At 39.6% G+C, this 18,059-nt stretch overlaps 1 protein-coding gene across 6 annotated transcripts in view; it reads left to right on the plus strand.

Moving 5' to 3' along the window:
* CKAP5 (cytoskeleton associated protein 5) overlaps nt 1-18,059 on the plus strand; it is a 103,291-nt gene that overhangs the window by 38,729 nt on the left and 46,503 nt on the right. For all 6 annotated transcript variants that reach the window (XM_054439682.2, XM_063671896.1, XM_054439683.2 and 3 more), the window contains 7 exons: nt 6,140-6,244; nt 9,305-9,394; nt 9,508-9,672; nt 10,544-10,672; nt 11,694-11,876; nt 16,871-16,984; nt 17,267-17,377. In XM_054439682.2, coding sequence (XP_054295657.2) covers nt 6,140-6,244; nt 9,305-9,394; nt 9,508-9,672; nt 10,544-10,672; nt 11,694-11,876; nt 16,871-16,984; nt 17,267-17,377 — 897 coding nt within the window. The remainder of the gene's footprint in view (nt 1-6,139; nt 6,245-9,304; nt 9,395-9,507; nt 9,673-10,543; nt 10,673-11,693; nt 11,877-16,870; nt 16,985-17,266; nt 17,378-18,059) is intronic.

The raw sequence follows: 18,059 nt of genomic DNA on the forward strand, positions 1-18,059 counted from the left end.
GTAAGTATAGATCAAACACTGTGGATATGATTATAGTGCTTAAGAACAAACTCTGAAAACATCTTCTTGAATACAGCAAGAATGAAAATTTTGTTTTGTTTGCTTCCTCAGTCTGAAATTACAGAGGATTACAATGGTGAGGGGAGGAAGTTGATCTTTAATTATACGCGCATCTAAGTCATTACTTGTAGTAGTTATATTCTGTAAAGCCACTGAGAACACTAAATTAGTGAATATTGAATCATTGCTTCTAAGAGAAATACAGGGTTAGGATCCTGCAACCCTTTGGTCACAACATTTCCATCAATCATTATATAACTTTGTTTTATTCTGTTTGGAGATAGCATATTTAATATGTGTTGTTGATTCATTAACGTTGAACTCTTGGCCGACAACACTGTAACTCATGCCTGACTGAAGCTTTTCCTAACGCGTGTATTTTCTCCCTAAGGTACATCACAGCCTGTTTGCACTTACAAATACTAGACAGCATTTCAGCACTACACTTAGGGGCCATTTTAAACAACAAAAGCACCAACAAAAAACACAAAAATGCAAAAACATGGCACTGAATAAACCATGAAAAAGACACTTGTTTATAGTGTAAGAGCTGAAGCAAGAAGGCAGAGTGTTATCTTGTCTACCTCAGCTGGGAATGTGCACAATAGACAACACAAAATATTCACAGCTCTGAACTTGTCTATGAATGACCAGGAAAGTACCATGAGTGTTGATTTGGGGATTATAAGCAAGTTTTAGCAAGTAGGCGAATTTGCAAATATGGATTCGTGAATGATAAGGATCAACTATATTCTAGTAGTTAACCTTCCTAGGCTTTCCTTCGGTGGGACTTGGAGGCAGAGATATGATTTGTGAAATCTTTGTTCAGTCATCAATTTTCCATCTTGAAGAGTTACACTCGTGTAAAATAAATTAAAAGAGAATTGCCCTAGGGGAAAAAGAGTTTTACCAACCTGGAACCTGAGAGGAAAGAATGGGAAGGGGAATAGTAGAGGGCACTGAGACAGGGAAAGTCAGGTTCCAGTGGCATATGAAGAGAGCTACAGATTCTCTGTCAATTCTTCCAGCATTTGATTATTATTAGAAATCTTATTGCTCTGGTGCTGAATTCTTGATGTGTCAAAGAAAACCTTTTCTTTTTCCTTATCATTAATATTATGTGTTTTCTACATGTATTTTCTAAGGATATTAGCTTCTCACACAAAGACAGTTCTGTGGTTTCCATTGGCATTGTGAATGTAAATATAATCTCTTGCTGTACTATACAAAGAGAGAGCATCATGGATTTTATATTTGAGTAGACAGACAATAGATTTCTGAGAGATCTAGGGTAGCAGTAGAAACTTCTTTCCCTTTTCACATGGTGGAGTGGAGGGAATCAATCAAAGACCACAAACAAAAAGAAACTGAATTTTGTGGCTAAAATATTTAAAACAATGAAAAGTTAACTTCAGTTGTAAAAATTAACCTGAAACAAGACATTTTCTTTTCTTTTTGCATTAAGTAGTGACAGAGACATTTTATTTTTTTTATTTTCTTTTTTGAGATGGAGTTTCGTTATTGTTGACCAGGCTGGAGTGCAGTGGCACAATCTCAGCTCACTGCAACCTCTGCCTCCCATGTTCAAGTGATTCTTCTGCCTCAGCCCCCCAAATAGCTGGGATTTATAGGCACTTGCCACCACGCCCACCTAATTTTTGTGTTTTTAGTAGAGGCGGGGTTTCACCATGTTGGCCAGGCTGGTCTTGAACTCCTGACCTCAGGTGATCTACCCTCCTTGGCCTCCCAAAGTGCTGGAATCACAGGCATGAGCCACGGTGCCCAGCCGACATTTTATTTTTTGTATTTGATTTTAGTTATATGTACACACAAACTTTGTATTATGTTGACTTCCTAGAAACATAACGAAAGTGGGGAAATGGTGAAATGGAAAAAGGAGGATGAGATTGAAGAATAGATTACAGATCAATCCTTTTCCCTCCATAATTATCTCTTCTTTGTATTGTATAAATCAAGTATTCCCATTAATTTCTCAATTTTTTTCCTTTAATGAAAGTAGTAAAAAGGCATTCACTTTAAAATTTCTTATGATATTCCTGAAATTATTTTTAAACTGTTTTGAGTTGTCACCTGATTTAGCATATTCTGTGGGCTTTCCTTTTCTCACAGATTATAGTTCTTTTTTTTCTATTATTTTTAATTGATTTATTTATTTTTGAGACAGAGCTGCGCTCTGTCACCCAGGCTGGAGTGCAGTGGCACGATCTCAGCTCACTGCAACCTCCATCTCCCGAGTTCAAGCAATTCTCCTGCCTCAGCCGCCCGAGTAGCTGGGATTACAGGCGCATGCCACCATGCCCGGCTAATTTTTTTTTTTAATTTTTATTTTTAGTAGAGACGGTTTCATCATGTTGGTCTTGAACTCCTGTCCTCAAGTGATCTGCCTGCCTCAGCCTCCGAAAGTGCTGGGATTACAGGTGTGAGCCACTGCGCCCGGCCTACAGTTCTTTTATTTATAAGATGCCTCCCTCCTAGCTCATTGCTTCTTTGATTTTGTCATTTGCCTATGCCTATGGGCATTTGGTTTTTTATATATATATAATTTATTTATCTTTACATTAAGATTTGGATTTTCGAAGTGCTTTCTTATATAATCTTTAGACTTCTATGTGGTATTAATCTTTTTTCACTTGTTCTTTCTGCTTTTCCCCCCTTAATTATTGCTTGTATTCATCATAGTTTTCTAAACACAGTAATTCATAATGGGTTTCATTAATTTGTTTCCTTTCCTCTGTCAACAGTGTGCTTTTGTTTAGTTATTATTAACCAGTGGCTTTCATATCTAGTTAAAGATAAATACCAATTGATAATTACTTTAAAGCACTTTGTGTTTTAATACTGTAGGCCTCAATTTATGAGAAAAGTGACAGGACTTATAACTGTACAAAATTTCCTATTGTTTAAATTATATTGAGATTATGAGCTAAAGCTTCCATTCCCTGGTCTAGAACAGAAATTACTGAAAAGACAGAAGTCATTGAGTTTTTGTTGCCTCTGAAATGGAGTCCCCCCTCATATGTTACTTTTCTTAAAAATAAACACTTCTCCATCTTCCCTACTCTCATTTCCCAGTTGAGAATAACTTGTTTATGGGATATGTGTCAATGAGTGTGACAGGCAGATATTGTATTAGGGTATCTGGTCCATTGCTCACTTACAAGTTTATTTGAGCCTTTGCAATCTTGAAATTTAACAGATTCACAGTATCTTCTTCAATACTATACATTAAAATCATGAGTGTCTAGAGTCTAGCTCCCACTGGTTACTGTTTAACAATGGATAGGGAGAGGTATTCTCCTAAGAAAGGAATAGAATGATAGTTTTTTAACTGAGCCCATATGACAAAATCACCCTTTGAGCCATATAAAAATACTGATGTCCAAATTTCATCCCAGATTCATTGAACTAGAATTTGTTGGAATGAGGTCTTACATGTTTTTGATGTCCATTCCTAGAATATATATTTAGATGCTAAATATAAAGCCTAGCATCTAAATCATATCTGAGAGGTATTTTGGTAAGGAAAAATAATCAGAACGTTTATAAATACCAATAGTGATTTCAATACAGAAATGAATGGAAAATTTTTTTCTCCATAGACTTACAGTAATTAGCGATTTAACAAAATGTTTATTAGGACCCTGATCTCATCCTCTCGTAAGGAAAGTGGACTTAACACAAGTTGAGAGGGAAAACATGCTTTACTTAATAAAAGGAGCAAAAACTTTGGAGTCAGAATTGACCTGGGTTTGAATCACACAGCATTACCATTTGCTAACTACCTGACTGTAAGCACATTAATCTTTATTTAATTGTTAGAATCTGGCTGGGTACAGTAGCTCACATCTGTAATCCCAACACTTTGGGAGGCCGAGGCGGGCTGATTGCTTGAGCCCAGTAGTTTAAGACCAGACTGGGCAACATGAAGAAATTCTGTTTCTACAAAAAATAGAAACATTAGCCGGTGTAGTAACATGTGCCTTTAGTCCCAGCTACTCGGGAGGCTGAGGTGGGAAGATCGCTTGAACCTGGGAGGGGGAAGTTGCAGTGAGCTGAGATCAAGCCAGACTCTGTCTCAAAAAAAAAATTTCTTTGTGAAATCTGCACTTTTTTGTTGTTTTTTGTTTTTGAGATAGTGTCTCGCTCTGTCACCCAGGCTGGAGTGCAGTGGTACGATCTTGACTCACTGCAACTTCCGCCTCCCACGTTCAAGCGATTCTCCTACCTCAGCCTCCTGAGTACCTGGGACTACAGACACGTGCCACCATGCCTGGCTAATTTTTCTATTTTGGGTAGAGACAGGGTTTCGCTATGTTGCCCAGGCTGGTCTTGAACTCCTGGGCTCAAGCGATCCTCCCGCCTCAACCTCTTAAGGTCCTGAGATTACAAGCGTGAACCACCACACCTGGCTGTGAATCTGCAAAGTTGAAATAATAATAGTACTTACCTCATAGGGTTTGGGTGAAAATTAAACTTAAAAAGGATTATAAAGTGCCTACAAAATTTTGGTGCCTAATTTGTTTTTTTAATAAATATTAGTTTCTTCATCCTTATTCCTCAGCACTTAAGGAGTGCATATAAGTGCCAAGTAGAACTTCTTTCATGTTGCATGTTAGGAGTTGTTTAATGCAGAGAATCTAGAATAAAGCATTCTGCTTATGGAACACCAGATTGTAGGGACTAGATAAAATTCAAAGTAAATTGGAGGCATTACTCCTACTGGGAAAAGAGTGAAAAAAGAAGAGTTTGGGGGCATTTATAAATAAAGCAGCCGTGTGTGTGTGTGTGCGTGTGTGTGTGTGTGTGTCTGTGTGTGTGTGTCTGTGTCTGTCTTGCTCTGGTGCCCAGCCTGGAGTGCCGTGGCGCGATCTTCGCTCACTGCAACCTCTGCCTCCCAGGTTCAAGTGATCCTTTTGCCTCAGCCTCCCAAGTAGCTGGGACTACAGGCACACGTCACGCTGCCTATATTATTATATATAAAGCAGCTTTTTAACACCAACTGATTGGGCAGTGTACCACAGTAAAATCTTACCAGGAAGGAACCCAGTCGTAGTATCTTGTTAAATTGACACAGATGCAGCTACTACCCATGAGTTTAGATAAGTGCTGGGCTTTGTGGGTTGTGGCATAAGAGGGCAGTAATATAAGCAGTGCTAGAGGAGAATCGACTGAGACTCTGAATCGACGCTTAACCATCATTAGATAACTGAAGTGGCAGCCTCAAGGCCAGAAGCTCCCTCAGAAGAATGGTTGCAATAGCATTCACAATTTAGAGTCCCCATGGACTTCCTGAAGGTACCTGCAGCAGTTTCTACTGGTGCTTCTTGGTTATGAATATTAGAGTTGTTGCCCTGTGATGTCTTTCAGACATACATTGCCTTTTCATTTTCCTTGTCCCAAAGCAAAGTCAGCAGACCTCTAGTCTCTCTGCCATTATCAGGGTCATTTCCTACACAGTTGAACAGTGCTGACAGCCCAGACTGCCACTACTGGATAGTGAACAATTTGATGTTGTGGTTTTATCTATGTTTTATTAGTAGAACTTTAAGATAGAAGACTAAACATAATGAAGGGAAGCTCCCAAATTCGATACAATGAAAGAATTTCTTCTCTCTTGTAGTAAATAAAATTGGTCATATATTAGCATAAGAGCTTTCAGAGTTTTTTTGTTTTTTTTTTTTTTTTTTTTTTTTGAGGTGGAGTCTTGCTGTGTTGCACAGGCTGGAGTGCAATGATGCAGTCTCGGCTCACTGCAGCCTCCGCCTCCCAGGTTCAAGTGATTCTCCTGCCTTGGCCTCCCAGGTAGCTGGAATTACAGGCGCCTGCCACCATGCTTGGCTAATTTTTGTATTTTTAGTAGAGATGGGGTCTCACCATGTTGGTCAGGCTGATCTCAAACTGCTGACCTCAGGTGATCCACCCGCCTCGGCCTCCCAAAGTGCTGGGATTACAGGCGTGAGCCGCCGCACCTAGCCTCAGAGTTCTTTTGAGAATAAAATTTCAGTACCCTTCTACATGGCTGTGACTATTTTGTTTTCCTTTTTACCCCCCTTTGTAGGTTGTTGGAAAGGACACCAATGTCATGTTGGTGGCTTTGGCAGCAAAATGTCTTACTGGCCTGGCTGTTGGGCTAAGGAAGAAATTTGGACAATATGCAGGACATGTAAGTAACACTCCTTTTTAGATACAGATCAACAAAATTTATCAAAAATGGTAGGCCTAGTTTGCTGTTTGCTTTAAAACAACTCCTTGGCATAGATGTGTATGTATTGTACAAAGTAAATTTCTCTCTGTTTTGTTAATATTCAGCATAGATATATCTTAGAAATTTCAGTAGATGTCAGTTGTAACAAAATTTATAGGCCTTATGTAGAAAGTCAGGCACTAGGCCTAAAGTACTTAGTTGAGTTGATTTATTTGCTCATTACTTATTTACTTACTAGTATCTTGCTTTGTTCTTACAACATTATACACATTATAACAAGATGAAACAAAACTTGTAACGACCAAGACCAGAATGAAAATGAAGAGTCAGAAAGGCAATATAAAACTGTAAATGTAAAACTGTGAGATTAATATATAAAATGTGTTTTACAGTATTTTCCTATTTTAATATATAATTTACTTACATATTTGAGACATTTTATATAGGTTACAATGTTATATATTTTATATAGGTTATCTCCGTTTTACTTATTCAAAGAAAATCTGACTGGAGACATTTGTTGACTTACTATTTGTATAAGTTTGTTTCCAATCAAATTTGGTAATAATTTTAATTAAGATGTTTTCTTTAACTGTGACATTTGTCCTTTGGCCTCTAAATCCGGTCTGCATTACTAAGAATGGCTCAGCATCCTAAAAATTGACCTTATTGATCTTTAGAGTTTAGCTTGCTAGCCACTTCATCATTTGATTCCCTAGACTGACTTAGGAGTTTCCTAGTAGTCCCTAGTCATGTGTCCATTTTATATTGTGAAGCTAATACCTAGCCTCACATGAGCTATGGTATTTGGAGCTTGCTTACTCATAGCATTAAAAATAATCTCAGAGAACTTAACCAAAGAAAAAGAGGTCACTACCAAATAAAAGTAAATCATGACTGGCTTATTACTAGGGAAATAAAAATAAGGGTCTGTAAAACCCTTAGACATGTACATCATAAATTGAAATAAAATTAAAATCTATTTTTATAGCAATCAAATTATATAATATCGATGTGTATATGCCATTTTCGTCAATTTTATGTTACTTAGTAGGATATTTTACACTTTTGTATTGGGAATAATTTTTCAAGATAAAAAACAGTTTTTTCCTAAACCACTTAAATATCAGTTCAGAGAATAATTTTAATTTTTTTTTTTTTTGAGACAGGGTCTCACTTTGTCACCCAGGCTGGAGTGCAGTGGCACCATCTCAGTTCACAGCAGCCTTAACCTCCTAGGCTCAGGTGATCCTCCCACCTCAGTCTCCTGAGTAGCTGGGACTTTAGGCACACCCCACACCATGCTTGACTACTTTTTGTACTTTTGGTAGAGATGGGGTTTTGCCATCTTGCCCAGGCTGGTCTCGAAATCCTGAGCTCAAGCCATCTGCCTGCCTCAGCCTCCCAAAGTGCTGGGATTACAGGCTTGAGCCACCACACCCAGCCTAAAATTCATTTTAATTTACCAAATTATGGTTGGATAATTACCTGGCTTTCCAGTTTGAGTTCTGATTCTGGCTTTGTTTCACTTTGTTGTCCTGTTTAAAGAATGACTCTTGCTCTGTAGTTTGGGGTCTCCCCCGCCTTAATACTATAATATATGCGGTGTTTAGTATCAAGCATGTTAGTGACTTGGCTTTATTTTCTTTAAATGTTTACAAACTGTCTTTTTGGCAATATTTATAAAAGTGAATGTTAGCTTTATAGACATTAAAATATCTTGATTTTCAAGTTTATAACTAGTATTAAAAAGTCTTACATTTTTCCATGGGAACCATAGTCCTTGGACTATACCAAGTAGTCTATAACCACTTCTGTGAAATCTTGAAAACAATTATTTCCTTTTTTTGGATGCCATTGAGCTTTGCTGTGTCCTTTGGACCTTAGAAATTTTCTTCCCCAGCCTGGGCAACATGGAGAAACCCCCGTCTCGACAAAAAATAAAATAAAAAATTATATTTACAGGGAATTGGTCAAGAAATTAACAATTAAAAAAAGAAATAGCAGGTGTGGTGACATATACCTGAGGCCTACCTACTCAGGAGGCTGAGATGAGAGGATTACTTGAGCCCAGGAGGCCGAGGCTTCAGTGAGCCATGTTCATCTCACTGCACTCCCACGTGCGTGACAGAGCGAGACCCTGTAAGGTGCAGAGGCAGCAAATAGGTTGAGAAGCACTGCCACAGTGAGAGAGAATGAGAATTCTTCATTGTTCCGGCATAAGATACGATGTCCTTCAAGAAAGGAAATGACTTTTTATTCCACTTAAATGTTTGCTTTATTGGTTTGTTTTGGTGGAGACAAGGTGGTTTTTTAGAAAGTAAGTTTTATTGAGATAAAACTTGCATACTGTAAAATTTACCCTCTTAAAGTGATTTTAGACTATTCACAATGTTATGTAACCATCAGCACTATCTAATTCCAGAACATTTTCATCACCCCAAAAAGAAACCCCTTGCTCATTAACAGTCTCTCCCCATGCTGCTCCCTGCCCTTGACTCTAGCAACCACTAATCTACTTTTTTGTGTCTGTGGATTTAACATTTCATGTAAATGGAGTCATACAATACATGGTCTTTGTGACGGCTTTTTTTTTTTTTTTTTTTTGGAAGACAGGGTCTTGCTGTGTTGCCCAGGCTACAATACAGTGATGCAGTCACAGCTCACTGCAGCTTTGACCTCCTGGGTTCAAGTGATCCTCCCACCTCAGCCTCCCAAGTAGCTCGGATCATAGGCACATACCACCACACCTGGCTAATTGTTTTTGTTTGTTTTAGTAGAGACAAGATCTCACTCTGTTGCCCAGGCTGGTCTTGAACTCCTTGCCTCAAGCAACCCATCTGCCTCAGCCTCCCAAAGTGCTGGGATTACAGGCATGAGTCACTGTGCCCAGCCTGTGACTGGCTTTTTTTTTTTTAACTTAGCATACTATTTTTAAGGTTCAGCCATGTTCTAGGATATATCAATGTATCATTCCTCTTTGTTGCTGAATAATGTTCTAGCCATTCACTTTTACAGGTTGTGCCAACCATCTTAGAGAAATTCAAAGAGAAGAAACCTCAAGTGGTACAAGCCCTGCAGGAGGCAATTGATGCAATCTTCCTTACTGTAAGTTGACAGCATGAGTTTGTAGTTTTATCTGAAGTAAAGTTTGTCAATATAATATTTTGATTGTTCTTTACAATTGAGAAAAGCTCATTAACCACATTTTCTTTCTAAAGACCACACTACAGAACATCAGTGAGGATGTTTTAGCAGTAATGGATAATAAAAATCCAACCATCAAGCAGCAGACATCTCTTTTTATTGCAAGAAGTTTCCGCCACTGCACTGCTTCTACCCTGCCAAAGAGCTTGCTAAAGCCTTTTTGTGCTGCACTACTTAAGGTACAGACTCTCTTTGAAATTGGGGGAATATTTTATACCTAGGCAAGATTCTTTTCCTGCTAATTATGTACAGTGACTACTTGACTTTCAGACTATAGAGGTTATGATCTTTTGAGGAGCAGACCCTTTGCAGCTTGGAAACTGAATCCAAATTCTCCTAACTGTGTTCCTCTTCTTGAAAGAAAGCACAAGTTAGTGTTTATGATTCCATTAACTGTTAAACATTTTGTTTCTTACTTGTCCCATATACTGGTGTTCAGCAGGATCTGGCCAAGCATAGGCATCAAATGTGGAGTATTTGAAGATCATTTGGGAGTGAGTCATTTTAGATAGAGGGTAAGAGGAAAAGGAAGCACTTATTTGCTAAATGGATTACCAAGGGTTTTCTTAACCCAGAAAAAAAATTTTTTTTTTTTTTTTGTTTGTTTGTTTGTTTGTTTTGTTTGAGATGGAGTTTAGCTCTGTTGCCCAGGCTGGAGTGCAGTGACACAACCTTGGCTCACTGTAGCCTCCGCCTCCTAGGCTCAAGCAATTCTCCTGCCTCAGCCTCCTGAGTAGCTGGGATTATAGGCACGTGCCACCATGCCCGGCTAGTTTTTGTATTTTAGTAGAGGTGGGATTTCACCATGTTTGCCACACTGGTCTCGAACTTGGCCTCCCAAAGTGCTGGGATTACAGGTATGAACCACCGTGCCTGGCCCAAAAAGAATTTTTGAAAGAGTAACTGTCATTTGGCACAAGGAAAGCTATACTTAGCTTCAGTAAATTGTAAAAAGCAAATTCTTTATCTAGCAACCATCAGTCTGAATTAAAATGAGTAATGCCTAAAATACCTTGCATTAATATCATTTTGCTTACTTCTGGACTATAGCACATCAATGATTCTGCTCCTGAAGTCAGAGATGCCGCATTTGAAGCATTGGGTACTGCTTTGAAGGTGGTTGGTGAGAAAGCAGTAAACCCATTCTTAGCTGATGTGGACAAACTCAAGCTTGATAAGGTGGGTTAATAATGGATTGGACTGAAATTGGACAACAGTCCTGTCTTTTTGCATCATGGCTTTGTCTCTTGACAGTTATAGAGTACTGGTAGTTTTGATGAGGAGTTCTTGATTTTTTTAAAATTGCCATTTATGGTAGGAAAGAAATGTATAATTGAAACAAGTTTTGGAGGTTGCTCTCTGGTACTTTTTGTCTTCAGTTTTGTCTGTTGTTTTATTAAGAAAAAAATGCTGATATCACCTCAGGAAATTTATTTCATCCTCCACTGATAGTTCAGACCTGGAGTTTGAAAACTTAGCTTTTGAGAATTTAAGTTTCATTCCAGGCTATGATGGTGATAATTGTAGAAATATCTTTCCAATTATAACCAAAAAAAGCTGAGTGACCAATCTGTAGAGAAGGTGAAAACAGTTCTGTGAGATAAATTTATTTCTAAGGTCCAGAAAATTACCTTCTTATATGTGAATGTCTTCCATAAACAATGTGGTCATTTTAAGTTTATTACAATTCTAATTTGTAAAGAAATAAAATACAAGATTAATATCTTACATATGCCTATCTACTGCCAAAAAAGTGTGGATAATTTATCTCTGTTGAAAGGGAAATTTTTTCTCCAAAATTTTTTTTTTTTTTGGCAATGAGTCTCACTCTGTCGCCCAGGCTGGAGTACAGTGGCACAGTCTCAGCTTACTGCAACCTCTGCCTTCTGAGTTCAAACGATTCTCGTGCCTCAGCCTCCCAAGTAGCTGGGATTACAGGCGCCTGCCACCACGCCCGGCTAAACTTTTTGTATTTTTAGTAGAGATGGGGTTTCACCATGTTGGCCAGGCCAGTCTCAAACCTCTGACCTCAAGTGATCCACCCATCTTGGCCTCCCAAAGTGCTGGGATTATAGGCGTGAGCCACCTCACCTGGCCATTTCTCTGAATTCTTATATGTAGTTGTGGTTTAGAAATGTAATAACATAGTGGTTGTTTCAAAGTTGGGCTTAATGATGTTCATCTCACTTTCATTCTCCAGATCAAAGAATGTTCAGAAAAGGTAGAACTGATACATGGTAAGAAAGCTGGACTAGCTGCTGATAAGAAGGAATTCAAACCTCTGCCTGGAAGGACTGCTGCTTCAGGGGCTGCAGGAGATAAGGACACAAAGGACATTTCCGCACCCAAACCAGGACCTCTAAAAAAGGCACCTGCTGCTAAGGTTAATAGATTATTTAAAAATAGAAGTTAGTAAGTAAGGGTCTGAGTCTCAGGTTCATGGTTGTTCCTCTAAAATTATTTTGTTTGAGAAATGAATTCATTGGCCACACTAAAAATACAGCAGAAAATCTGTTAATGAAGATAGGATATTCCAGCAATAAATTCAGCTATTTGGAGCTTTAATAGAGATAAAAATGGTAATGAAGGCACAGAAGTGTGTTTTGTCAATTTAACATAAAATTTACTATCTTAACTTTTTTTTTTTTTTTTGAGATGGAGTCTCTCTCTGTTGCCCAGGCTGGAGTGCAGTGATGCAATCTTGGCTCACTGCAACCTCCGCCTCCCAGGTTCAAGTGATCCTCCTGCCTTAGCCCCCTAGTAGCTGGGATTACAGGCACGCACCACCATGCCAGGCTAATTTTTGTATTTTTAGTAGAGACGGGGTTTTGCCATGTTGACCAGGTTGGTCTTGAACTCCTGACCTCAGGTGATTCATCCGCCTTGGCCTCCCAAAGTGCTGAGATTACAGGCATGAGCCACCGTGCCTGGCCCTGTCTTTAACTCTTTTTAATGTGCAGTTCATTAATATTAAGTATGTTTATAATGTTGTGCAACATCACCACAATCCATCGCCATAATGCTTTTCATGTTTCAACACTGAAACTCTATGAATCAATTAACTATCCTCCCATTCTCAGCTTCTTCCAGCCCCTTCTTTCTGTTTCTACGAATTTGACTACTTTGTTTTTATTTTCTATATTTTTTAGAGACAAGGTCTTGCTCTGTTGTCCAAGCTGGAGGGCAGTCATGCGATTATAGCTCACTGCAACCTGGAACTCCCAGGCTCAAGTGATCCTCCTCACTCAGCCTCCCAAGTAGCTAGGATGACAGGGACTTGCCACCATACCCAGCTGATTTTTAAAAATTTTTTATAGAGGGCCTCGCTGTGTTGCCCAAGCTGGTCTTGAACTCCTGGCCTCAAGTGATCCTCCTGCCTTGGCCTCCCAAAGTGCTGAGGTTACAGGCATGAGCCACCAAGCCTGGCCTTGAGCATCTTTTCATGTGCAGTTGGCAATCTGTAGTTCTTCTTTGAAAAAATATCTACTCAAGTTCTTTGCCCATTTTTGAATTAGGTTGTTTTGAGACAAGGTCTCACTCTGTTCCCCAGGCTGGAGTGCAATGGCACAATCACAGCATACCTCCCAGGCTGAAGCAATCCTCCCACCTCAGCCTTTCGAGTAGCTGGGACCACAAGCAGGTGCCACCACACACAGCTGATTTTTTATTTTTTAATTTTTTTGTAGAGACAGGTTTCACTGTGTTGCCCAGGCAGGTCTCAAACTCCTAGGCTCAATGAATCCTCCCGCCTCGGCCTCCCAAATTTCCTGGGATCACAAACCTGAGCCACTGCATCCAGGCTTATGATGCTTTTGCCCTCTGTTTTGTTCTAAAGATTTTATAGTTTTAGGTCTTACATTTGTGTCTTTATTTTGACTTTATTTTTATATATGGTGTCCAACTTCATTCTTTTTGCATGTGGTTATTCAGTTTTCCCAGCACCATTTGTTGAATAGACTGTCCTTTCCCCCCATTAAACAGCCTTGGTACCCTTGTCAAAAATCATTTTACTGCATATGCAAGGGAGGAGTATTTTTTTTTTTTTTCTGAGGTGGAATCTTGATCTGTCACCCAGGCTGGTGTGCAGTGGCACAATCTCGGCTCACTGCAACCTCCACCCCCTGGGTTCAAGCGATTCTCAGCCTCCCGAGTAGTTGGGTTTACAGGCGCCTGCCACCATGCCCAGCTAATTTTTTCTATTTTTAGTAGAGATGGGGTTTTGCCGTGTTGGCCAAGCTGGTCTCGAACTCCTGACCTCAGTTGATCCGCCTGCCTCAGCCCCTCAAAGTGCTGGGATTACAGGCATGAGCCACTTCGCCCAGCCAGGAGGAGTATATTTTAAAGGATCAGAAAGTATCATTAAATAATGAAATAAAATGTGGCAACACACTTAACATTAATAACTAATAATACCAATTGGTCATTTTACTGATAATGCCGATGGATCACATCACTGAGTCTTCATGCCAGTCCAGGTCTTTACACCTTTGTACAGTGTAGAAGTGGGGCAAATGCCTAGTGGCAATTATGGCATTCTTTTAATGAGCGTGTGTCCTGCGGACTCTCTTAAGAGAGAGTTACCTGCTGCAGATGCAAAAAGTTTAACTCTCCTTCCCCACACCAGCCCCATCTTGAACCACTCAGCATGGAGTTAGGAGAAGAGAACTGATATTTAGTGAGCATCATTTTATGAAGCACTTTGCCTTTATAATGTCATTTAATCACTGTAACAACTCTTGAGGTAGGTATTCATTATCCTTGTTTTTCTAAAAAACGAAACTAAGACTCAGTGAGTTTGTGTCCTACACATGCTCTGATATTTTTATTGTTCATTTGATTGATTGTTTACTGTTTCCCTACACCATATTGTAAGCTTTTAAAGGATAGAGATCTTGTCACTGCTTGATCCTCCATGCATAGAATAGTTTCTGGCATATAGTAGGAACCGGGTATCTGTTTGTGGAATGCATAGAGTGGCAGAGCTGGGATTTACCCTAAGTACCTCTAGTTACAGACTCTACTTTCTTTCACATTATGCTGTCTCCTTGGCATTCTAGAACAGGAAATCGGCAGCTATTTTCTCCTTTCTCACTAGTTCCTGTTTCTCTGGACAATTACCTGGACCCAAAACCTTAAAAGATGTGTCCAGATTTTCTTGCTGTAACCCACTTGCCTCTTACCTCTTTAAACCCTTCCATGTTCATGCTTGCTGACCTTCTCTTATTATGAGGAATTAAAAATTACAATGCTGGGAGCAACCTCCTTCTATTCGCATTCTGAAAAGATAAGTAGGACAATATCAGCATGTGAGCCACTGAGCCAACTATCATGTAGAATGATAATTCTGTCTTTTTTGTTTGGTTGGTTTTTTTGTTGTTTTTTGTTTGTTTGTTTGTTTGTTTTGTTTTTTGAGACGGAGTCTCCTTTTATCCCCCAGGCTGGAATGTGGTGGCATGATTTCATCTCATTGCAACCTCTGCCTCCCTGGTTCAAGTGATTCTCCTGCCTCAGCCTCCCGAGTAGCTAGGATTACAGGCACCTGCCACCACGCCTGGCTAATTTTTGTATTTTTAGTAGAGACAAGGTTTCACATATTGTCCAGCCTGGTCTCAAACTCCTGACCTCAAATTATCTGCCTGCCTCAGACTCCCAAAGTGCTGGAATTACAGGCATGAGCCACCATGCCCAGCCTCGATAAATCTGTCAATTAATAAATAAAAATTGATGTCTGTTAACAACAACAACAAAAAGAATAGTAGGAGATTTGTTATTTGAAGTATCTCTCCATATAGAGAATGCTGTTACAGAGAAAGATCCAGAAGAGGTATCCTAGTTAAAGAGTACAGAATTTTCCATTTTTAGGGTTAGAATGCAAATCTCTTTATGGGGTTATTACTGTGAACCAGCAAAACCATACTGTCGATATGACATGGTAAGTATTACAGGTTTCCATTTAGTTAAAAACTAGTATCCTTAGTTTTGCTAACTGCAACTTAAAAAATTGGAATATATTCAAGATAACATTAGTTTCAGAACAGGTCTGGATGTTGAAGACTAATTTGGTCCTCTTTCATTTTATCTTTTCTTTTTAGGTTTGAGGCATTTCATAACAAATATCCAAAATAGGTAGAAGGAACAATGTGAATGGTGATGTGTGTTGCCATAATACAGTTATCATTTGCTGTGTACATTGTGATATACTACTTTCTTGTGACTTTTTCCCCCGTACATATTCTACTTTTGTATCTTGGGACTTTTGAAAACTGGAGTGGAATGAATTTATTTATTTTGAGACAGGGTCTCACTCTGCCACCCAGGCCAGAGTATAGTGACATGATCATGGCTCACTGCAGCCTCAACCTCCTGGGCTCAAGCAGCCCTCCCACCTCAGCCTCCCAAGTAGCTGAGGCTATAGGCATACACCAACACAGCTGGCTAATTTTTTTGTATTTTTTTGTAGAGATGGGGTTTTGCCATACTGCCCAGGCTGGTCTCAAACTCCTGGGCTCAAGGGATCCTTAGGCCTCCCAGAGTGCTGGGATTACAGGTGTGAACTACTGTGCTCAGCTACTTGGGAAGCTGACTTGGGAGGGCTGCTTGAGATGGGAGGCTCCCTTAAGCCCAGGAGGTCAAGGCTACAGTGAGCCGTGATCAGGCCACTGCACTCCAGCCTGGATGACAGAACAAGACCCTGTCTCAGAAAACGAAAAAAAAAAACCCAAATAAATGTAAAAAAATAAAGGTATCAGGATGGCATTCTCAAATTAATTTGTAAATGTAGTATAATTTCAGGCCATCACTTCTGTTTCATTTATCTCATTAATTCTAAATTCAAGTTTTTAATATGGGGTCTACAGATTACCCCATGGGTGGTCTTCAGGGGTTCTGTCTGACCTTGAAACTGCTAAATTTTGTAGGTACAAAAAATGTTTATTTTAGGGTAATCCCTCATTTTAATCAAATTTTTAAGGGAGTGTGTGACTCAATAAAAGTTTAAAAAACACTGTTTTAGGACGGGTGCAGTGATTCATGCTTGTAATCCCAGCACTTTGGGAGGCCAAGACAGGAGGATCACTTGCAGCCAGGAATTCGAGACCAGCCTGGGCAACATGGCAAAATCCTGTCTCTACGAAAAAAATTTTGTTAAATTAGCCAGGCATGGTAGCACACGCCTGTGGTCCCAGCTACACAGTAGGCTGAGGTGGGAAGGAAGATCCCTTGAGCCCAGGAGGTTGAACCTGTAGCAAGCCGAGCTTGTGCAACTGCATTCCAGGCTCGACAACAAAATGAGACACTGTCTCAAAAAAAATAAAATAAAAAACTCCACTATTTTAAATCCTTAGGTGGTTTAATTTTTATTTGTTAAATTGTTTTTAGGCTGGTGGGCCACCGAAAAAGGGGAAACCAGCTGCACCAGGAGGTGCAGGGAATACTGGAACCAAGAACAAGAAAGGATTGGAGACTAAAGAAATAGTGGAGCCTGAGCTCTCGGTCAGTATTAACACACTGAGCCTGAAAATCATGAACCCTGCAAAGTGAGACCTATGAGAAGACTGGAGTTCTTTACTGGGTTCTACAACATACAGTTAATTGATATTATTTAGCTTATTGAAACTGCCTTGGACAATCTCCTTTATCAAAGTATAATAGAAGCCTGGAAACTATAGCATACCTATGGGAGTACTCTTTTAGTTTTGGCTGGAGTATGTTTACATTCTTGTCATCTGTTCCCTTAAGCAATTCGTAATTCTAATATGTTTTTGTATCTTACAGATAGAAGTATGTGAAGAAAAAGCTTCAGCTGTTCTGCCCCCTACCTGTATACAGCTTCTTGACAGCGGTAACTGGAAAGAAAGGCTGGCTTGTATGGAAGAGTTCCAGAAGGTAGTGCATAGGGATGAATTGAGTGTGAAAGAAAATTAGATTATATGGAAGCAGTGAAATTGATGAATGAAGGATTTGTCCTAATTGCTGTGTTTTATAACCGGTGAACACGTTTCATGGCATTAAAGATGAGGTGGAACTTTTTATTTCTTGTAGCTGTGTAGTGTATGCTATCTTTAAACATCAGTATTCTATGGCCTCTATAAGCTCATGACTTAGTACTTAAGAAAATTAGATTCTTATTCTGAATTATAAGGCTTAGATTATTATTTTTTTTTTTTGAGACAGAGTCTTGCTCTGTTGCCCAGGCTGGAGTACAGTGGCACGACCTTGGCTCACTGCAAGCTCCGCCTGCCAGGTTCACGCCATTCTCCTGCTTCAGCCTCCCGAGTAGCTGGGACTACAGGCGCCCACCACCACGCCTGGCTAATTTTTTGTATTTTTAGTAGGACGGGGTTTCACCGTGTTAGCCAGGATGGTCTCGATCTCCTGACCTCGTGATCCGCCTGCCTCAGCCTCCCAAAGTGCTGGGATTACAGGCATGAGCCACTGCGTCCGGCCTGGCCCAGCTTAGATTAATTTTTTAACTATGGTACTTGCTCATAAACTTCCTAGGCAAATAGGTCTCTCTACTTAAGCTACCCCTCATCCAGTACTTTTTCCCCCCCTTTATCATCATGAT

The sequence above is a fragment of the Pongo pygmaeus genome, chromosome 9 (assembly GCF_028885625.2).
Source record: "Pongo pygmaeus isolate AG05252 chromosome 9, NHGRI_mPonPyg2-v2.0_pri, whole genome shotgun sequence".
NCBI classification, from domain to species: Eukaryota; Metazoa; Chordata; class Mammalia; order Primates; family Hominidae; genus Pongo; species Pongo pygmaeus.